Genomic DNA, 21,235 nt, shown 5'->3' with positions numbered 1-21,235 from the left:
TTTTGTTTTGGGGCCACACTGAAAGGTTCTTGGGGCTTACGCCTGACTCTGGGAGCTCAGGGATCACTCCTGGTGGTGCTTGGGGGACCCTACGTGGTACTGTGGATCGAACCGAGAGTCTGCTGTGGGCAACTGCCTTAAGCCTTGTGCTATCTCTCCGGGCCAGCCTTCCTGATCTTAATGTGGAGAGGAGTGTAAGGCTGGCAGAAGTGTGAGCAGGGCACACACCTGGTCTTCAGGAAGCTTTCCGTCATCCTCCAGGATCTGAAAGAGCTCACCCTCGGCATAGTCTGTCACCACCACCACCTGAGGAGAAGGGAAGCAAAGGCACTGGCCCTGACAGCCCCCGGTACATGCAGCTGGATGGGGAGGGGGGACATTTCTGGGACCCCCCTGGCCCTGGAAGTAAGGTGATCCAAACCAGTCAAAGCGCACCTCTTTGTCCGTCTCAAAGCTGTCAAGCATATGCACGATGTTGGGGTGCCGCAGACCCCGCATGATTTCGATCTCTCGCTGCAGATTCCGCAGTTCCTTCTCAGATCGCCCCAATTTTGGAATGAACTTCAGGGCCACCACCTGTCAGCGGCCAAGGAAAGACTCACGAACACGCTACTGAAATGGGCCGGGTTCCAGCATTCGCCGTGGCACACCACGACTCGGCCTTCACATCAACTGAGTGATTCTCATTCTTCCTGATCATCCCCCACTGGGTTTCCTCCTCACATCCACACCTTACCTAGATTTTCTCTCTCTCTCACCCCAAGAGAAACAGTGACTGGAAGGATCTAGTAGAAATGTTGTTTTGGACCAAGAACCCAAGATTGGGGCTAGAGTGATAGTACAATGGAATGGGTAGGGTGTTTGCCTTGCATGTGATTGACCTGGGTTTGATCCCTGGTATCCCATATGGTCCCCTGAACACTGCCAGGAGTGATCCCTGAGGACAGAGCCAGGAGTAAGGTCTATGCACTACTGAGTGTGGCTCAAAATCAAAACAGAATAAAAAGGGGCTGGAGAGATAGCATGGTGGGTAGGGCGTTTATCCTGCATGATGTGGCTGACCCGGGTTTGATTCCCAGCATCCCATATGGTCCCCCGAGCACTGACAGGAGTAATTTCTGAATGCATGAGCCGGGAGTAACTCCTGTGCATCGCCGGTTGTGACCCAAAATTTTAAAAAAATGATAAAAAATAGAACAAAAAAGAACCCAAAATCAGGGTAGGAGGGGTGGTAGCGCTCAGAGGCTACTTTCAGTTCCATTTTCAGACAGGGGTCACTCCTGGTGGAGCTCAGGAATCCATGTGGTGCCCAGGGAATGAACCCAGGTGTTGCACATGGAAAGCATGTGGATCCCCACATCACCTTTACACTATCTTCCCAGCTCAAAGAATTCTGAACTTAAAGAGACTTAAGGGAAAGACAAGAGAAAATGAACAGGGAAAGAATGCCAATGATTTCTCTTCCTGCATGACTTGTCCCAAAATAACATGCAGCTCCTTACTTGGTGACAGGTGTTCTGAGTGATTCAATGAGACATCACTGCTCAAACCCCAGTTCTATAGACAGGGAAGCTGAGACAAAGGGACTTGCCCAAAGTTCTCAAGCAAGAAAGTGATGTGAAATAGACTTTGAACCCAAGTAATCCAACATCAGGACCTCATACTCCATCAGCAACATGAGAGGAGGCTGGAGAGTCAGTGTAGTGGAGAAGGCTTTTGTCTTGCAAGTTGCCCACCCAGGCTGGACCTCCCAGCACCTGATGTGGTCCCTCTTAACCTGGTCCTTGAGCCCAGTCAGGAGTTAAATCCTGAGCACACTTGGCCCCTCTACCCAAAACAAAAAAGGATAAGGGAGTCAGTGTCTCTAAGACTACAAGCTGGTATATAATGCCTCCCTTCTAAACCCTAGTTCTCACTAGAGTTTTGGGGTGCGAGCCTGACCCAAGATACACCTCTAATTAGTTCACCACCTGGGCACTGTATTTCCTGCGACCTTTGTACACCCTCCCAAAAGAGCCTTCTCCGATCATCTCCAATACGTGGTACTTTTCCATGACAGAAGTTTCTGGATCCCTCTGAAGGAAGGAGGTAGAGATGGAGAAGGGCTACAGTTCCAGCGCCAGTTCCAAACATCTGGGGGCCCTGGTTGGGGGCAAGGGAGAAGGATTAGCTGCCTTGCCTCTTTTTTTTTTCTTTTCTCTTTTAATAATCCAGACCTCAAACGTAGGGGAAAAACGATGAACTCTTGGGACAATTCGGAAGCGGCTCCGCCTCCTTTCCACCCAACCTCGCACCCCATCCCACTCTATGCCACTCTGCCCTCCGCACCCAGTCTCGCCCACTCGCCTGACTCCCCCCTCTACAACCCCAGCCTCCTCCCCGGACCCCTTGCCCCGACCGACTCCAGCCCGCGCTAACCTCCCCCCGTTCCCGTTTCCCTTCATCCCTGACCCCTTCCCTTCCAGACTCCTTCAAGTTCCCGCCGCTGCCAGCATCCTCAGCATCCCCGCCCAGACCCCACTGCCAGAGAGTTTGGACCCCTCTCAACACCCAGCCTAGGAGCTTCAAGCTCCCCGGGCCAAGGGACGCGGGCGGGTCCTTTCGCCCCATCCCGCTCCCCCCTCCCCACCACCGGGGCTGTCCACGTGCTTTGCCTGAATCCAAATTCGTCCCCGCCGCCACAACTGCTCTCTCGGGACTCGCATTCCTAACCTCTTCCTCCTCGTTACGACGAGGGGGGAGGCTCCGAGTCCGAGAAACTCCGAGGAGTGGAGGGGCCGGCCGAATTGTCGTTAGACACTGGCTCAGGCACTGGCTCGGCCTCCCCGGGCCGGTAGGCCCCCCCTAACTTGAGGCCCCGCGGTTGCCTGGAGACGGCCGCCCCGCCGCTCGCCGTGTTCCCGCCCCCTTTCCTCTGCGTCCCGGAGCACTTCCGGTTCCGCTGTGGGCCGGAGAAGACATGGCGGCGTCTGCGTCGGCTGCTGCAGCGGAGGAGGACTGGTAACTTTGGGGCCGTGGGCTCCGGCCGTTGACCCCCCGCCCCCCGGGCCGGGACGCTGGCGGCGGCGGCGGGTGGGCCCCGGGGAGGGAGCGGAGAGCGCGCGGCGGGGTGGCCGAGCCGCTGACAGCTCTCCCGGAGGGGGCAGCTGGCGCCGGGACGCGGGGCTTCGGGGACAGGCGAGCGGAGGGGCGCGGGCCTCGGGGTTCGGGCAGCGCCGTGTGTGTGTGTGGGGGGGTCTCTCCTCTCCCCCCTGGACGCACGCCAGCCCGTTTCTCTCGGCATGGGTTGTCTGAGGGTCCCGGGGCGGGGATGAGGTTGGGGTGGGGGGGAGGCCACGCGTGCTCCTCGGACCCCCCCCCCCCGCCTCCCTTCCGCTCCCCGCCACCAGCTCCCGAGCCCCCTTTGCGCCCCAGATCATCCTGTTCCCGCCGGGGCTGGCCCCCCTAGACCCCTCTCTCCCTCCGTGGCCTTGCCCCGCCCCCCCCCCCCCCCACCCGCCACTGCTCTCCTAGGCCTTCGCGCCAGTCTTCTCGAGAGGCCCGAACCTGGAAGGACCCCGGGGTTTGGAAGGAGGCCAAGTGCGGGGCTTGACTCCCCGTTTATGAGCTGGGCCATGGTGGGGGCCCCCATCCCCGGGCCGCTGTGAGTCAGTAGAATATAGTAGCTCAGCCTGTTGCGAAGTGGGTGTGGCGCCCACTTCATAGAGTGAGGGAGAAGCTGCCGCCGCCGCCGCCGGCTGTCACCGCGGCTCCAGATCACAAATATAGGGTGATGAGGCTCCCGAAGAGATGACGGGAGAGACGGGGGAGTCTGGGTCGGAATCAGGCCGGTCTCTAGGCGAAACCTTTTGTTCTTGGTACTTGGCGAATGTCCCAGAGCCCTCCCCTTTCTTGGTCATCCCTTCGGTCACCTCCTTCTCTTCCGTCCCTTGCACCCGCAGCTCTGGCTGGTGAAGGAGAACTGCCCCCGCTGGAGGTGGCCAGCCCCACCTCCTGGTCTCATGGGTTCAGGGAACGCAGCTGCTGCGCGTCCTGCTTGACAATAGAGCAGAGGAGCCCAAACTTTTATCTTTTTAGAGATAAAAAGCACCCAGTGTCCGCCTCCCCCAGCCACCTTGTTTTGGAGCCACACCGAATAGTGCTCAGGGATCACTCCTGGTGGGGCTTGGGGGACCTTGTGGGGTGCTAGAGATTAAACCCAGGTCAGCTGCATGCAAGGCAAACCCCCTACCCACTGTACTATTGGGCTCCCCAGTCTGCCTTTTGTTTTTGTTGTTTTTCTGGGCCACACCCTGCGATGCTCAGGGGTTACTCCTGGCTCTGCACTCAGGAGTTAAGCCCGGCAGTGCTATTTTAATAGTGCTTGGTTATTAAGTAAGTATAGGATGCTGCGGATCGAACCCAGGTCTGCCGCATGCAAGGCAAACACTCTCCCCGCTGTACTATGGCTCCGGCCCCAGCCCCGTCTACCTTTTCAAAGAACCAGAGCACCCAGTTGTACCTTATGCCATTGTCAACAGTCATGCCACACCCCCGGCGCACCTTGTTGCTCACTTTGGGCAACACTAGTATATGATCTCCGTTCTCTGTGTGTTTCCAGCCTGTTCAATGGCTCTGTTGAGGTGACAGGGCCTTGGGCCACAGAGATAAAGCAGCCATCACTGTTACCTGTTTTCTAGTCTGGGGTGTCTACCTTGCACTAAAAAGTCTTTAGAACTACTGATACATACTGAGTTTGGGTCACATTGGAGTGCCTGTATATCTGCAGGCACAGGGGCCGTCTGCTCCTGGTGAAGAGGCGCCCCTCTAATGAAACGGATTGGCTGTTCACTGCCAGGATAGCGTCATGAACTCATGCCAGGCACACAACCCTCAGTTTCAGCGTCAGCACCTGTGCTGTTTCTCTCTGGTGTTTTCTATCAGGGCACACCCCACCACCACCACCACCACCACAACACACATACACACACACACACACACACACACACGCAACACACCTCTCATCCTGACCTGGACAGGTCAATGTAGATCAGACAGCAAAGAACAGATACTACGTCATCTTTTGGAAGAAGGGTATATATAAGCAGAAGTGAGATTTATAATAGTTAGGGCACTGCATACTATATATCTGTACGTGCGTATGTTTGTAAATGTTTATACACACTATCATATGGCCAAAACACTATTATTTTAAATAGATTGCTTTTAATCCTCACAACAACCCTAAAGAATATCTAGAATAGTCTGGTAGAATAATAGCCTTACTTACAGAGCTGAGTAACTACTCGGATCACTTACATAAGTGCTGGTTGACTGTTTTGTTTTTTGTTTTGTTTTAATAGTGCTTGGTTATTGCCTATGTTTGATAAAATAACTCTGCCTTACCACACTAAGTACTCAGACCACCTAGCTGACGTAGCTAGTGATTAGTACCTAGTCCTAACCTATTCCTAACTAGCTGGTGTGGGCTGATGGCTCCTTCAGTGCAGGACCCCCTTTCCACTCTCCACCTATTGTTCATTGTAGGCTGGCATCTCCGTCCATGACTTGGGTGGCTCTTGGCATTTGCAGGTTACCGACAGTAGCCAGGGTGCCGAGATCCTGTGATTGGTGGGCTAGAGAAACCCAGGAGCAGTTCTAGAAATCCCGCTGCTAAGGAACAGACAGCATCTGTCCAGATGGGTGGGGCGGCTGTGGCGAAACACTCCCACAAGGCCTGGGAACCTGGCATTGGGCTGGTGCCGCCTCACTGGCCAGTTTGGTCTCTGAGAACCTGTGTCCTGCCATGCTAGCAGAAACAGGCCCCATCATTCCAATCTCTCAGGCCGCTTCCTGGGCACCTTTAAGAAACGCCCTGCTCCCATTTTCCGAGGGTGAGGGGCGACTCAGACCGGGTGTCAGTGTTCTGCCCAGCGGGCTTTGGGGGCCCTGGCAGGCTTTCCTTACAGGGAGGCTGTGATGGTCAGCGAGTGTCCCCTGTCTCTAGGGTCCTTCCCTCTGAAGTGGAGGTGTTAGAGTCCATCTATCTGGATGAGCTACAGGTGGTTAAAGGAAATGGCAGGTATGTATGGTTTATGGTTTTTTTTTGGAGGGGAGGGAGTTACGGGGGTTGGGAGAAGGAGGCATTTTATAACATGAGGATTCCATATGCGATCTCTCTGGAGTGGTTGAGATCTTAAATTCGGAGAGAATGTCGTATAGACAAAGGCTTTTCTGTTGCCCCCCCCCCCCAGGAAAGCACCCCATGCTCACTTTTCCCCCCTGTGTGACTATCTTTGTTGCCCCCCCTTCCCTGCCCCCTACCATCCCCAGCCCCGAAGACCCTGCCTGGTCACAGCCCAGGCCTTACTTGGTCCCCCGCAGGTCTTCGCCGTGGGAGATTTCCATCACCCTCCACCCAGCCACTGCCGAAGACCAGGACTCCCAGTACGTCTGCTGCACCCTGCTGCTCCAGGTCCCGGCACAGGTGAGGCGCCCGGGTAGGGGCCGGGGGTGGGAAGGGCCCAGGCCCCGCCTGAGCTGTAACTGGGACTTCCCTTTCCAAAGTATCCCCACGAGGTGCCGCTCATCTCCATCCGGAACCCCCGTGGACTCTCCGATGAGCAGATCCACAAGTAAGTTGGGCTGGTCCGAGCAAGGGGGCTGGGTGCTGGGGAGGGAACTGGCCAGGTCTGATGTGCGCTTCACCGTCTCCCTCCAGGATCTCCCAGGCACTGAGCCACGTGGCCACTGCGGGCCTGGGCACTGCCATGCTCTATGAACTCATCGAGGTAAGCGGTGTGCTGGCCTGGGCAAACATCCTTCCCTTAAGCTAGAGCATTCGCCCCCCCGAGGGAGGCCGGGGGCCTCCGTCTGGCCCATCTCTGGAGTCCACCACTGAGCGGCGGAAAGGTTTAGGTAAGGTCTCAATGAATCCCGAAAGATGACACTTCCGTTTCAGAACGTGTCCCTTCAGGCCAGCTCTCCCCAGCAGCCTGTGCCAGCGTCTGGGACCATTCCTCTCCCCTGTTAACCGCCTTCTCCTGGCTGCGGTTTCATTACCTCTCTTGCCCTTGGTCCTGTTTGCCAAAAGCAGCTGGAGACAGGGCGCCCACCGCCTTGCAAGGTCTGAGCTCCAAACAAGTGTTTGAAAGCTCCTCTGTCATCAGGGCAGGCCAGTAAAACACCAGCCTTGTCCTGAGTTTCTTCCCCAGTGGGGGGGAAAAAAAAACATTCATGTAAAGCGTTGCCTAGAACCGCTGTAAGACACCCCCCCAGCTATGGCTGCCGGAGAGTCAAAGGCATGCGCTGTCCTGTACTTCCCCGGCTCTGGGTGCTTGAGGAAATGTGGGGGCAGGCCCAGAAGAAAGCTCTGACGCCCACCCCGCAAGCAAATGGTGGGGAGTTTAATCCCCCATTGCTGCCACGTGCTCAGAAGCACTGCCCTGGCAGCCCTGCCGGCTGTGACCCTGGGCACCAACGAGCAGCTTCTGGCCACGCGCACAACTGTGTGGCGCTGGTGACCCAACCAGGGAGCGTGCCTTGGGGTGAGCATCCCGACTAAAGGACAGAAAGGTGTGCGAGGGTCACAGTCACAAGTGCAGCCTCTGGTGAGCACAGGGATGAGCCCCACCAGAATGCCTGAGCATAACCCGTGCGACCCTTGGCGAGCACCATGGCCGGGCCTAGGCGCAGCCCCTCGTGATCACAGCAAAATCAGCAACAGCACACCAGGGGCGGGAGAGATCACAGCAGCTGGGGTGTGCGCCAACCATGCACCCAGCCCAGTTCATCTATCCTGGCCCCTCATACTCCTTTTAAACACCACTGATATAGCCTGGAGGCCCCCCAGCCGCCATAGTGGCCTGGGTGTCCCCAGCACCCCAAGGTCTGAGCAGCGTCCTTGGATCCTCGTGTTGAACCAGTTGACTGAGAATCGCTTGGGATTCTGAGCACTGCTTTGTGAGCGCCTTCTCCCCCTATCCCCCCCCCCAAAAAGAAGAAATGTTCTAGAGAAGGAAGGTGAGGTAGCCTGGCGTTAGGTGGGAGCTGCAGACCACCATGACCCTCTTGATAGAGCCTCCCCCATGCGGCGTGTTGAGTTCTGTGAGGTTGAGTACCACCTAGGCAGACAGCTGTGCACAGGTGCATTCTGTGATTCAGTTCGATGCTTGACTTCCCAGCCGCCAGAGCCAACGCACAGCCCTGGGGTGTTGAGGGAATGGTGCCCAGAGCAGGAGGGGGAGTCCAGAAAGGCGCGGGGATGACATGGGGTCTTCACAGGCCACTTGTTTCCCGTATCCCCGAGGCCCCGCACATTACAGGCGGCTTTCATGAGCCGGGGGACCAATTAGCTTGTGCCGTCCGGCAGCTCTGTTCGGGCAGAGGAGAGAGCGCCCCCCTCTCCCCCCCCAACCTCGGAAGTGCCTGGACCCGAGAAAGAGCTCTGGGCACGGCGCTCAGCTCTCAGCCCTGCTCCTTTCCGCCTCCAGAAAGGGAAGGAGATTCTCACTGACAACAACATCCCCCATGGCCAGTGTGTCATCTGCCTCTACGGGTTCCAGGTGGGTGTCTCTGGGGAACTGGGGGTGGGGGTCTTGGGGAGCCCTGAGTGACCCCCGGCCCCCCGCCTGCCCACCCTGCAGGAGAAAGAGGCCTTCACCAAGACGCCCTGCTACCACTATTTCCACTGCCACTGCCTGGCGCGCTACATCCAGCACATGGAGCAGGAGCTGCAGAGGCGGGAGCGGGAGCGGCAGTACTGCGCGGCCTCCGCCACCAAGCAGGTCTCCCCACCAGCCCGGCACGGCCCACGCTCACTGTGTGTCCAGAGAAGGGGCATCTCTTCGCAGCGCATGCGGTTCCGGGGCTCCCCAGGAGACCTGCGCGCTCTGTTTGCCGATCTCTCCTGCCTTTTGGTTTACGTTTGGATCTGGGGGGGGGCCACACCCGGCAGTGCTCAGGGTGGGGGTGGGGGCTGTAGGGGGGCCCTGAGTGAACTCCAGCCTGCCGTTCACCCGCCCTTCAGTAGGAGGAGGCCTTCACCTTGCTCCTGACTGCACTCAGGGCTCACCCCTGGTGGGACTCTGGGAACCGAGGGCGGGTTGGGAGGTTGCGAGGCAGGCGTGCTCCCCCCATCAGCCTCGCCTTCCTTTCTAGAAGGCAGCTGGCGTGCAGTGTCCCGTGTGCAGAGAGCCCCTCGTATACGACCTCGCATTGCTGAAAGCGGCCCCCGAGCCTCAACAGCCCATGGTGAGGAAATTCCCTTCCCTTCTTTGGTTCTGGGATGCACACCCAGTGTGGCATTCCCTCCTGGCTGTGCTCGGACCCGGCAGTGCTGGGGCTGGAACCCAGGGCTCCCGCGTGAAGACCTCTGCTCTGGCGCCAGGATCTCCCCCACGCTGGGCCAGGCAGGAGGGCCCTTGGAAAGGGACCGCGAGACCCTCCACCTGTCACCCGCCACCTGGTTCTCCCCAAAACCAGAGAGGAGTTGGAAGCCATAGCATAGCGGGCGGGGCGCTTGCTTGCTTTAGGTGTGCCCAACTGGGTTCAGCCCCCGGCACCCCATAGGGTGTCCCTCCCCAATCCCCCAAGTGCCACCAGAAGTGACCCTTGGACAGAACCAGGACTAAGTCCCAAGCACTGCTGCGTGTCTGCCCCCTCCCACCGAAACCCCAGCCAGTCTCGCAGAACCTAGGCAGAGGCTGGCAGGCGGGGTCTGGAGCCAGCCCTGCTTCCCGCCCTCCAGGAGCCGTACCAGCCCAGCGCCGCGAGTCTGCGGGAGCAGGAGGAGCGCCAGCGGCTCTACCAGCGGCAGCAGGAGCGGGGCGGCATCATTGACCTGGAGGCTGAGCGCAGCCGCTACTTCATCAGCCTCCAGCAGGTGAGCGCGCACACACACACTCTCTCTCTCTCTCTCTCTCTCTCTCTCTCTCTCTCTCTCTCTCTCTCTCTCCCTCCCTCCCTGCGTGCTCCATCCTATACACGCGCACTCCGTCCTATTCTGGCCAGCGTCCCCTTGACTACTGTTATCTCTACACTCCAGCCTCCCGCCCCCTCGGAGCCCGAGCCAGTCACGGCTGAACCGGCCACTTCACCCACTGCCCAGCCTGCCCTGCCAGCTGCGCTGCCCATGGCCACCCAGAACGTGTGTGAGAAGATGCCAGGGCCCGAGCCAAATCCGCCGAGGTTGGGAGAGCCCCTGAAAACCATGCCGGAGATCCCCCAGGCCAGCCGAGGCCCGTGGAGACAGCCAGAACCGAGACACCTCAAGGGACGGGTATGCAGTGTCCCCAGAGGGACCAGTGATCCTCATGAACTGGCCCCTCCTGAAGGCCCCCTCAAGGACCGAAAGCCAGAACCCCGGAACCAAGGGCTTGGAGGGCCTCCCCGAGAGAGGGGACCTGGCACCTGGCAGGGTCCCCCGCCCCGCAGGACTCGGGACAGTGCCCGCTGGGAGCGTCCCAAAGGTCGGACCCCGGCAGCGGCTGCTTCCTACCCTCGCCTGCCTCGGGGCCAGGGTGCCCACCAGCCTGGCACCCGCAGGGAGCCCCAGAACTTGGAATCTGAGGATGGTTCCTAGCACTACCTGGGGGAGTGGGGGGACAGGGGACTTGGGGTGGGAAAGGGGGACAATAAAGAGATTTGGCCTTGTTGGGCGTCCTTGGATCAGAAGTGGGGCCCAGCAGAGCACTCAAGGCCGTTCTCTCAAGAGCTTGGCATCAAGAAGCGTCGGACACCTCAGCAAGTGTGGTCGATTGGCAAGACAACCCCAGTGAGCACGGCATCAGAGCAACAAACAAGATCCACCGGGTCTCCGAGTCCCTGGGATCCACCCATGTGTCTAGGGTGCAGAATGTCACTTCCTGTTCTGGACAGGGTCTTGGAGCTGCAGCTTTTAAGAGACCAGGTGCAAAGGAAGCCGGTTTGGCCCTAGGCTAACTACTGAGACAATTCCATCCCCGTGGCATATTCCCACCGAACTCCCAAGCGCCAGAGCACGTGGAACGTAACATCCTCCTGGATGGGAGCCTGGATAATACAGTTATGTGTAGGGCATTTGCCTGGCACGTGGCCGGCCTGGATCCCCAGTATCCCACATGGTTCCCAAGCCCCATCAGGCATGATCCCCTGGTGTGGAGCCAGGAGAAAGCCCCGACTACTGCCAAGTGTGCCACCTTCCGTTTCCCCCAAATAAAAAGGCAGTCCCGTCCACTCCCAGCCCGTGGCTTCAGTTTTTGGGGCTCAGTTGGCCAGCACTTGGGATGTGACAGGATCCAAGGCGGGCGCCCTGGCTAAGCTGCCATTCTGGCAGGGAGCCACCCCTAGGCCCACACATAGGCAGGCCAGTGACGCGAACGTGCCCATTCCAAGGATGTGGAAGGAAGGAGGGATACCCAGAGCAAACCCACAGACACTGGGAACTCTGCCAGCTGGTCCTGTGTCCTTGGCTGGGAGCCAGCTGCCAAAACCCTTACCGGCGTCATTGGGGACTTGCTGTTGGCGCCTCCGTATGCCGAGGGTGGGCCTTTAGGGGGGGCTGTCCCGCTCACGCACTGGCTGTTCTCAGGCTGTGCCCACCCCCCCACCCTGGCACGTGGGCACCGCTGGGGGAGGGCAGAAGGACAGTTGCGCACGGAGGCGGTGGCAGGCGTTTATTGTGCGCCTCGTGGGCCCAGTTCCCTCTTCAGAGAGTGGAGGTTCTGCAGGGCCCCCGAGGGGTCGTTTTTGTGCAGCATGAAGTAACCCTGCACCTGCGCAGGGCTGATCTGCGTTGTGACCTGGAGGACGCGCTCGGCGAAGGTCTCGGCTGAGGCTGCATCCTGGCCTGGATAGAACCTCTGGAACATCTGGGCGAGCTGCCAGGACGAGCAGTAGCCCACATATTCCTTCAAGTCCACACGCCCGGGGCGGATGAGGGCCGGGTCCAGCCTGAGAGAAGGTAGGGCCCGGAGTCACAGCATGGTCGCCCCTACCCCCTGTGTTCCCCCAGCTCGTCCCCTGCGAGCCCCCGTCCTTCCCACCTGTCCACGTAGTTGGTGGTCATGAACACGATGCGCGCCTCGGTGGACGCCACGCCGTCCAAGGCATTGAGGAGTCCGCTGAAGGTGAGGCGCCCCAGGCCTTGGTACTTGATGGGGTCTACAAAACAGGAGCGAGGGGGTGGTGGGCAGGGAGTAGTGGGGAGGACGGTTTGCCTTCGACACTGGGTGGCTGACCTGGGTTCGACCCTCAGCACCCCATATGGTCCCCCAAGCCCCGCCAGGAGTGATTCCTGGAGCATCACTGGGTCACTGTCACTGTCCTCCCGTTGTTCATCGATTTGCTCGAGCTGGGCCCAGTAACGTCTCCATTGTGAGACTTGTTGTTACTGTGATTGGCATATCGAATACGTCACGGGTAGCTTGCCAGGATTTGCAGTACGGGCGAGATACTCTTGGTAGCTTGCTGGGCTCTCTGAGAGGGACGGAGGAATCGAACCCGGGTCGGTCGGGTCAGCCGCGTGCAAGGCAAACGCCCTACCGCTGTGCTATCGTTCCTCCATCATCACTGGTATGACCCCCCCAAAAAAAGAATAGGCCGGTAGGCACTGGCCCTACCCAGCCGCAAACCTGAGTTTGAATCTCCGCATGAAGATCCCACAAGCACCACTAGGGGTCCCTCCTGAGTACAGAGCCTGGAATAGCCCTGGAGCACCATGGGGGGGGGGGGGGGGGGGAAGTTGTGGCCCAGTTGCTCCCCACCCCAAAAACTCAAAACAGACCTCCCCAGGACCCCCTGCCCCTCGCTCACTCTCGGCCGCGAGGTCTCGGCTGAGGAAGGCCGCATCCACGTCCTCCAGCAGCACCAGGCTCTGCTGCGGGGCGACGCTGAGCAGGTGGTTGAGCCGGTCGTCGGAGAGGCTGGAGTCCGTGAGGCTCAGCAGGCAGATGCTGTGCTCCAGCTCTCCGGCCAGGGCCGTGCTGTGGCGGGGACCAAGTCGACAGGCTCGGTACCCCCCCCCAACCCGGAGCCCCACCCTCGCGCCTCCTACAGGGCTCTCCAGAGGCCCTTCCACACCCCACCTCACGGGGCCCGCGTCTGTCCCCCGCCCCGGGTCCCAGCTCCGCTCCAGTTACGGGGTTAGGAGGCATCTGGACTCTACTCACATAAAGCTGCTCTTTCCGCAACCAGGGGGCCCGTAGAGCAGGTAGCCGCGTCTGTAGGGGATGCCTGTGAACAGCCAGGGGGTGGATGGCTAGGGAAGCGCCCGCCTCGCATGCAGAGGACGCAGGTGCAATCCCCAGCGCCCACCTGGCTGTGGTCTCCTGAGCACCACCAAGAGTGGGCCCTGAGCACCGAGGGTGCCCCCCACCCTTAAAAATAAACAAGGGCTGGAGTGATAGTACAGCAGGTAGGGCGTTTGCCTTACACGTGGCCGACCCGGGTTCGATTCTTAGCATCCCATATGGTTACCCCGAGCACTGCCAGGAGTAATTCCTGAGTGCAGAACCAGGAGTAACCCCTGAGCATTGCCGGGTGTGACCCAAAAAAGCAAGAAAAAAAAATTAAAAATAAACAAGCTTAGGGTCCAGAGCCGCAATACAGTGAGTATGGTGCAATCCCTGACATCCCAAAGGGTCTCCTGAGCACTGCTAGGAGTGATTACTGAGTGCAGAGCCAGGAATACATAGACATGTCAGATATTACCTCCACCCCCAATAAATAAATAAGAACTCTAACTGTGATATGTGGGCTGGGCCCAGTGCTTAATGCCGCTGGAGAACTTTGACGTTGGCGTTGGAAATCCCCCTCCCGGGCACCTTTATCCTTTTCTCTGTAAGTTCACTCCAGCAGGGCCCGGAGACAGCAGTTAGGCCTCAGCCTCGCATGTGAGTAACCTGGGCTCAATTCCCGGCACCATGCGCTATTCAACCGGCCCCTAAATCACCGGGTGCCGCCCTAGAGGTTCCTGCACAGCTGCCTGAGCAGCCAGGATGCGCCAGCATCACCCGTGTGACAGGGGTACCCTTGGTACCACAGGGCCTGAGGATGCGACGCTGTTCAGGATGGAACGCTGCTCAGTGAGGCCTCCCAAAGCCCCCTAAGTATCGCTTGGGCGCCCCATCAGTGAATTCACCCCATCTTGGGGCCGGAGAGAGAGTGCAATGGTTAGGCCTGACTGCTTCAATCCGGGACTCCGTACCTGGCACCCCCCAAGCCCTGCCAAGCTCTGGGCACAGAGCCAATTGATGGACACCCCTAACTCCCCACAAATAAAAAAAAATAAATCCACCCAAATCGGGCCACAGAGTCTAGCTGGTGCCCCCCAGCTCCAGCGTGTCCCAACAGCCTTGCCAAGTGCCCCCAGGGCGGCTCACCTCTGTCTGTGTACCACTTGGGGTTATCGATGAATTCCCGGATATCTCGAAGGATTCGATCGGCCAGACCTTGTTCAAGGACCACGGAGCTGAGGGGCCGGCGGCGGCGTGGGTAGCCGAAGGAGCGCCATTCGGTGCCCACAGCGCTGTACATCACCGTCTTCCCTTCCTCCTGCTGCAGTGCCAGCTCCCGGGCTGGGTGAGGGGAGAAGAGACAGAGCCAGTTGCTTCCTCCTGCCACACTGTGGGCGCAGCTGGCCCCCCATCCCCTGGGCGCCCACCCCCATCAGCTCAGATGCCCTATGGCGCCTCTCCAAGCTGTTCTTCCTCTGATATTCACCACCCCCATGCCTATAGCCCCCCTAAAACCCCGATGGGCCAGCCCACACCTTCCTCCAGGATGTTGAAGAAAACCTTCCGATCAGTGCCCAGGGCGGTAAGCGTGACCGACTCCCACGGGGTGCCCGTCTGCAGGTCAATCATCTGCATCTCTCGACTTCGTTCCACTCGGATCCATTTCCCCTGATACCTGAATCCAAGGGAAGCCAGGTCCAAAGGGGTAAGGGGGTCACATCCAGATCTCCTATTTCTCTTTGTTGGGTTTGTTTTGCTCTCGGGCTTTTTTGGGGGGCGGGGGGGCAGAGCCAGTGACGCTCAGGGGTTACTCCTGGCTCTGCACTCTGGCATCACTACTAGCGGTGTTGAGGGACCACATGGGATGCCAGGATCAAACTTGGCCCTGTGCAAGGCAAGATCCATCTCTGCTGTATGCTGTACTATCACTCTGACCCTCTTATTCTTCTTTTGGTCTCTGGACCACACTCAGATATGCTCAGGACTTACTCTTGGCTCTTGGATCACTCCTGGCGGGTTCAGGGAACCATACGGGCTGTCCAGGGGAATGGAACTGGGCAAGGCAAGCACTGTACCCACTGTACTACTGCTCCACCCCCATTCCTTCATTCTTTTTCTTCTCTTGGGAGAAGGGGGAGGATTGGGCCACACCAGGTGGTATGGTGAGTGGACTCCAAATTTCTCCTAACTCCTGGCTCTGCCCAGGGATCATTCCTGGAGGTGCTCCAGGGACTATATATAGAGTGTCGCTGGGAATCAAACCCGGGTCAGCGCCCTCCCTGTGACACTCTCCAGCCCTCATTCTTTTAAAATATTTTAAATTTTTTTAATTCAATCACCGTGAGATACAGTCACAAAGCTTTCATGATTGAGTTTGTCATACAATGATCGAACACCTATCCCCCCACCAGTGGGCATTTGATACCATCAATGTTCCCAGTATCCCTCTCACCACCCCCAACCCATCCCACCCCTGCCTCTGTGACAGACACCTTCCTTCTTACTCTCTCTCTCTGCTTTGGGGCATCATGGTTTGCAATACAGATACTGAGAGGCCACCATGTTTGGTCCTTAGTCTACTTTCAGCACACACCTCCCATCCAGAGCGATCCCTCCAACTGTCATTGACTTAGTGGTCCCTTCTCCATCCCAGCTGCCTTCTCCCCCAGCACATAAGGCAGACCATCCCTCATTCTTCACCTCCCCCCCGCGCCCAGGGTCTGTCCCTGGCTCCAGGCTCACCAGACAAAGTGGTTTCCAGGGCTGGGGATGAACTCGAACTTGGTGGAGATTCGGCCGCTGTCGTGCTGCAGGTAGGACGTCTCGACGCTGAGGTGCTGTGTACGGCTGCTGTGGCGGGTGAGCCAGCTCAGCAACCAGGCATAGCTGCGGTCCCGGGCCGGGACTTCTAGCGTGATCATGTAATGACGCCGGAAAGCCAACATGCCCAGCTGGGCGCCCTTCCGGGCCAGGGCCAGCGCTGTGCCCACACCCACCAGCCCGAAGCCAGCCCCAAAGTAGGGATTGTGCTGCAGGGCCAGCACAAAGTCTGTGAGGGGCATCTTGAAGGGGCAACCGCAAACCTTACAGGCCCAGAGACACTTTGAAATCCTGGGGAGGTGGAGCGTGGAGAGGACAAAACACAAGGTTAGTTTCGGATCGGGACATGGCCTCCCTCCCCCGCTATAGGCTCAGGGTGCAGGAGGGACGAGCCGGTGCTGCTGTATGTCCAGGTGCTTTGTTTTGTGGGGGTGGGGCAGTGTCGGGGTGCGAGGGCCGACACTCCAGATTCCGTGCCCCACGCTGCCCTTCCTTAGCCTGCCCAGAGCTTACTTTCCTGCTGGACAGAGTCCTTAAATTGCCTGACAGACTCCCTAAACCTGGAAGAACAATGTAACTTCCCATTGTTCTTGGCTTTATACGAGAGTAAGAAACATGGTTGTACTCCCTGGAAGAAGCTGAGATAGATGGAGTGCCAGGGCACCCCACGGTTGGAGTTAGGAGGCAAAGGAACTACTTCTCCGGAGAGCCCGTCACTTCTCTCCACGCCTTGTTCCATAAAATGTCCTTCAAAGATCCTTTTCCTTCCGATGCTGAATTCCTAAGGACTGGCTTTGCTCATCCATACCTCCCACCTAAAGTGTATCTTTAAAAATTGATCTGAGGGGGGTTGGAGAGACAATACAGAGGGTAAGGCGCTTGCCTTGCATGAGGCGAACGTGGATTTGATCCCGATGCATCAGCAGGAGGGACTCCTTTGCTTTTTTTTTGGGTCACACCCGGCAATGCACAGGGGTTGCTCCTGGCTCTGTACTCAGGAGTTACTCCTGGCGGTGCTCAGGGGACCATATGGGATGCAGGGAATCAAACTCAGGTGGGCCGCGTGCAAGGCAAACGCCCTACTCACTGTGCTATTGCTCCAGTCCCAGCAGGAGGAACTCCTAAGCACAGAGTCGGGAGTAAACACTAAATACTTAGGAGTAAACGCCTAAACACTGCTGAGTGTGGCCCCAAAGCAAAAATGAGGAAAACTGGATTTCGTTTTGGAGCCGGCAATAACAGTGGTCTTCAGTTCCTGTTTCAATAAAGGGCTCCAGGGGTCTCCGGATTTTCCTTTTTTGTATTCTGGGACACAGGTGGTATTGCTCAGGGATTACTCCTGGCGGAGCTCAGGGACTATATGAGGTTCCTGGGATGGAACCTGGGTCAGCCCCATGCAAGGCAAGCAAGCTCACCACTGTACTATCACTTGGCCCCTGATCTGGATCTTTCTTCCCAAGGATGGACTTCAACCCTATACCCTCCCACCTCCAACACCCACAAAGGCTGAACCCCTACAAACCTTCAAGGGGGGTAGGGGGGCCTGTCTGCCTTGAAGTGCCTGGCTCCTAATCCTCCCTGTTGCACCAACAGGCAAACCCACCTCCCTTCTCTTTCGTGCTCCGAAGTTTTCTAGCTCATTCTTAATTGCCCTCATTTTCTGCACCGAAGTCTCATCCACCTGCCACTTTCTCCATGGGGATTTTCCTGAATTCCCCCCGCCCCCTTAAGTCCTCCAAAGACAGCGTGAAGCGGCTTTAATTCTAGTACGATTCCTAGAGGGCGGGGGGCCAGGCCTGTGTCCACCTCCCGCGCCGCTCTGCTCAGACCCAGGAGCGCCACATGGGGTGAGCTGACAGGTGACCTCGGCTGAGACTAAAGGAAGCTCCAGAATTCCAAAAGGGCTATGCCATGGAAAGCCAACAGACAAAGCCCTCCCCACCTTCCCACTCCGGGCCCGTGACGAACACGCAGAAGACCCCCCACCCACCACCCCGAACGCCCTCCGCACACGGCTCGCGCCACCAGCGGCGTGGTTTGCAAGCGCGCCCGTCACTCCGCCCCCTTACCCTCGCCATGACTCTCTGGCCCTCCTTCTCGATGGTTTCACCCCTCCGCGCGAGAGGGCAGCGCCGCTCGGCCCCGCCCCCGAGATCCTACTTCCCACCACGCCTACCTCGAAAGCCTGCCGCTCTGCTCCGCCCGTCTCTATGGTCTCTCTCGGCAATTCCCGGTCCAGCACGAGAGCTGAACCATAGAGTAGTCCGCCGGGCCACCTCCGAGAGAAGGAGAGAGGGTCCTCCTTCCCCTCCCCCCCGACCAAGAAGGCCGTCCTAGAGGCGGCTGGACGGGGGGGGCGGGGCGCACAAAGCGCGTCCCGGGAGGCCTCTCCAGCTGTCGGCCGACCATAGAGATGCGGCTGCAGCCGACCCCGGCCCGGGAGGTGAGTGAGCCGCTGCGGGAGGGACCTGGGGAGGGGCGTGCGGGGGAGGGGGAGCTCAGAGGCGAGAGTTTCTCGAGCCGCCGAGGGAGAGCGGAGCTTCGCCCGTGAGAACCCTCGGAGGAGATGCCCAAAGAGCACGCACACGCCGAGGAGTGGGGCTCCAGCGCATCCCCGCAAGCTGCAAGGCGCCCCCCCGACGCGTCCTGACTCGGGACTGCGCCCGGGGTGGGAGTGGGGGTGGGGTCCCCACTACTTCGGCCCGGGACCGCAATCCCGACCGTGCTCCGTCCAGTGAACGGTGATCCGCCCGCGCAGCGGCGTGGACGCTGTCACCGCCTCCGCTTTGCAGAGGGGACAGCTTGAGGCGGCCACCCGTGACTAAGGAGGCCACGCGCGGGGTCAGCTCCCGCAGGCGAGTGGAAAACCCGGGTGCGGAGCTCCCCGTGCTTCCTCACGGCTTCTCACTTGTCCTTTGTTTTCCTCCACGCCCCAGCCCCGAGGTTGAGCTCCTTTCCAAATCCTGGCTTCATCTGTCACCCGGCGCACCCCTTCATCCACCTGCTGGACGAAGGGTCTGCGGACCCTTGGGCTGGACTGTTGCGCAGCCTCCCGGATGCCCCCATGGAGGTGGACCCCGACGAGCTGGAAATGCCCTCCCCCTTACACACACACACACACACGCCCCCAGCACCGATTGTCACTTTGCTAGGCCCAGAATGACAGCCCTGCCCAGAGCCAGCCTGTCACCCCGGAAAGGCCCTTCCTGCATTCTGACACCCAGATGCCCAACGTGCTTCTCAGCTTTCACTGAGCCATTCTCTGTCGGTCTTCCTTGTGACCGCACACAACCGGTTTCCCCTGGGTGTCACAAGACCCGCCAATCATGGAACGTTCAGCTCTCAGTGCTTTGGGCTTGCAGAGTCCAGGGGTTTGAAGTTTCTAGGAGCTCAGGAATGGGGTGGGGGCGAGGACCCCGCTTCTGCGTCCATGCATCCGCTGTGTCTGCAGCTCTGTTGGTGTGACTTGCATAAATTGTTGATATAAGTCCAGCCAAATGCCCATATACTCCATCTGGGGAGGAGGGAGGCTGATGGAGACGCAGCAGGCCAGTGGGATGCGGCCGTTAGGACCCAGACAGAAGAGGAAGTCCATGAGCCTCAGGAAGGTTGCCCAATGGCAGTGACGTTTAGAGTGTTGGTGGACATTCGGGTATTGGTTAGCTGGACTGAGAGAGAGGAATGGGGATGCCAGAGGCATTTGTGAAGGCTTGGAAGCAAAGGAAAGAGATGCCTGGGTCACACACAGTGGTACTCAGGGCCTACTCAGCTCAATGTTTGGAGTTTCCTCCCGGAAGTCCTAGGGGTTTGGATGGTGCCGGGGATCGACTCAGGGCTCCTGCATGCCAAACATGCACACTAGCCTTTTGCTCCACCTCCCCAGCTGGAGAACGATTCTCTCGGCTTGAAAATGAGGAAGTGACAGATGACTAGCTGCATGGCTTTGGAGGAGCAAGATGGATCTGGAGAGGCCAGCCGGAAGAGCCTTAAGTCCATGTTAAGGGACAGTGAGATCATTATACCCAGAGGGGCACAACCTTCCAGATCCCTTCCCCCACCCAGAGAGATGGTTACAGGGATTAAGACACTCACCTTCCACAGCGTAGACCCCGGTTCAATCCCAGCCCTGCCCAGGGATCCCCCAAGCACCCCTGAGCACCGAGCCAGGAGTAAGCCCTGAATATTGCAGGGTATGGCTCCCCCCACAGAAAGAAAGAATATTGAAACAGGGTCCAGGATCTAGCTCAGCAGTAGAGATTGTGCCTTGCTTGCTTGTGGGAGGCTCGGAGTTTGAAGAGAGTTAAAAAAAGATTACAAGACCCGATTACTTGCTCACTGCATTTCCATGCATTATTGTCGCAGATTTTATGCCAAGTTTATTTTGAGAAAAAAAAAAAAAGAAAAAAGTGGTGTGCCCAAGCACAGCCAGGAATGATCCCTGAGTGCAGAGCCAGGAGTAACCCTTGCGCATTGCCAGGTGTGTCCCCAAAACAAACAGAAAGGGGCGTGGGGTGGCTGGAGCGATCACAAAGGGGTACGGTGCTTGCTGCCTTGCATGTGGTCAACCTGGGTTTGATCCCTGGCATCCCATATGGTCACCCGAGTTTGCCAGGAGAGATAATTGAATGCAAAGCCAGGAGTAAGCCCTGAGTACTGCCGGTGTAGCCCCAAAACCAAAATATAAATAAACAAGTGGAGTCTGACCACTTTTTGCTTAAAAAACAGTGTGGTGATGAGGAAACTGTATGAAACACAGATAACCACTCTGATGAAACCTGGTCACAATTTGACCACAGTCACTTAGCTCCCAACAACATAACCCACAACCTTGAATTGACTGATCAGAATTTGTGGGCTCGCTTCTAATGTATACCCTTGGCAGCATTGTCGTTTGCTCTTTTTCTTTTTTTTTAAATTTATTTATTTTTTTAAATTTTATTGAATCACCGTGAGATAGTTACAAGCTTTCATGTTTGGGATACAATCACACAATGATCAAACACCCATCCCTCCACCAGTGCACATTCCCCACCACCACTATCCCCGGCATACCCCGCTTTTTCACCCTCCCCTGCCTCCATGGCAGACAATATTCCCCACAATCTCCCTCTACTTTTGGGCATTATGGTTTGCAGTACAGACCCTGAGAGGTTATCACGTTTGGTCCTTTATCTACTTTGAGGCCACCCCTGGAGGCGCTCAGGGGCTACTTCCGGCTCCAT

General features: G+C 58.0%; 3 protein-coding genes across 3 annotated transcripts in view; 1 reads left to right on the top strand and 2 right to left on the bottom strand.

Annotated features, from left to right (window-relative positions):
- STK36 (serine/threonine kinase 36) overlaps positions 1 to 2,594 on the bottom strand; it is a 30,146-nt gene extending 27,552 nt beyond the window's left edge. Inside the window, exons 1-4 of the mRNA XM_056111796.1 lie at positions 2,549 to 2,594; positions 1,971 to 2,142; positions 436 to 576; positions 229 to 306 (exon numbers count right to left, since the gene is read on the bottom strand). Coding sequence (XP_055967771.1) covers positions 229 to 306; positions 436 to 576; positions 1,971 to 2,054 — 303 coding nt within the window. The 5' untranslated portion in view covers positions 2,055 to 2,142; positions 2,549 to 2,594. The remainder of the gene's footprint in view (positions 1 to 228; positions 307 to 435; positions 577 to 1,970; positions 2,143 to 2,548) is intronic.
- Positions 2,595 to 2,929: 335 nt separating this feature from the next.
- On the top strand, positions 2,930 to 10,597 carry RNF25 (ring finger protein 25). Its single transcript, XM_056111772.1, has 10 exons — positions 2,930 to 3,000; positions 5,987 to 6,061; positions 6,364 to 6,466; positions 6,547 to 6,614; positions 6,701 to 6,770; positions 8,472 to 8,543; positions 8,625 to 8,765; positions 9,139 to 9,231; positions 9,728 to 9,862; positions 10,025 to 10,597. Exons 1-10 carry the CDS (start codon positions 2,960 to 2,962, stop codon positions 10,559 to 10,561), a joined length of 1,335 nt encoding a protein of 444 aa, XP_055967747.1. The 5' UTR covers positions 2,930 to 2,959; the 3' UTR covers positions 10,562 to 10,597.
- A 1,021-nt stretch (positions 10,598 to 11,618) lies between these two features.
- Positions 11,619 to 18,160, bottom strand: LOC130021020 (mitochondrial chaperone BCS1). The gene is made up of 8 exons (XM_056111768.1): positions 18,083 to 18,160; positions 15,936 to 16,304; positions 14,729 to 14,868; positions 14,340 to 14,534; positions 13,128 to 13,191; positions 12,772 to 12,941; positions 12,003 to 12,120; positions 11,619 to 11,910 (listed from the first exon to the last, which is right to left on the bottom strand). The coding sequence occupies exons 2-8, from the start codon at positions 16,253 to 16,255 to the stop codon at positions 11,634 to 11,636; spliced, it is 1,284 nt and encodes a 427-aa protein (XP_055967743.1). The 5' UTR covers positions 16,256 to 16,304; positions 18,083 to 18,160; the 3' UTR covers positions 11,619 to 11,633.
- Positions 18,161 to 21,235: the final 3,075 nt, after the last annotated feature.

Source organism: Sorex fumeus, unplaced genomic scaffold (assembly GCF_029834395.1).
Source record: "Sorex fumeus unplaced genomic scaffold, SorFum_2.1 ptg000014l, whole genome shotgun sequence".
Taxonomy (NCBI): domain Eukaryota; kingdom Metazoa; phylum Chordata; class Mammalia; order Eulipotyphla; family Soricidae; genus Sorex; species Sorex fumeus.
Note: the sequence above shows the minus strand (reverse complement) of the source record. Positions and strands in the feature narration are given on the sequence as shown.

Bases quoted from the DNA above. Each gene is read 5' to 3' on its own strand.
- LOC130021020 (XM_056111768.1), bottom strand. From the start codon at position 16,255: ATGCCCCTCACAGACTTTGTGCTGGCCCTGCAGCACAATCCCTACTTT. The intron at 13,192-14,339 runs GTGAGCCGCCCT...GGCTGTTCACAG, and splicing joins CAAGTGGTACACAGACAGAG to GCATCCCCTACAGACGCGGC. The intron at 11,911-12,002 runs GTGGGAAGGACG...ACCTTCTCTCAG, and splicing joins ACCACCAACTACGTGGACAG to GCTGGACCCGGCCCTCATCC.
- RNF25 (XM_056111772.1), top strand. From the start codon at position 2,960: ATGGCGGCGTCTGCGTCGGCTGCTGCAGCGGAGGAGGACTG. The intron at 3,001-5,986 runs GTAACTTTGGGG...CCCTGTCTCTAG, and splicing joins GCTGCAGCGGAGGAGGACTG to GGTCCTTCCCTCTGAAGTGG. The intron at 6,615-6,700 runs GTAAGTTGGGCT...GTCTCCCTCCAG, and splicing joins TCCGATGAGCAGATCCACAA to GATCTCCCAGGCACTGAGCC.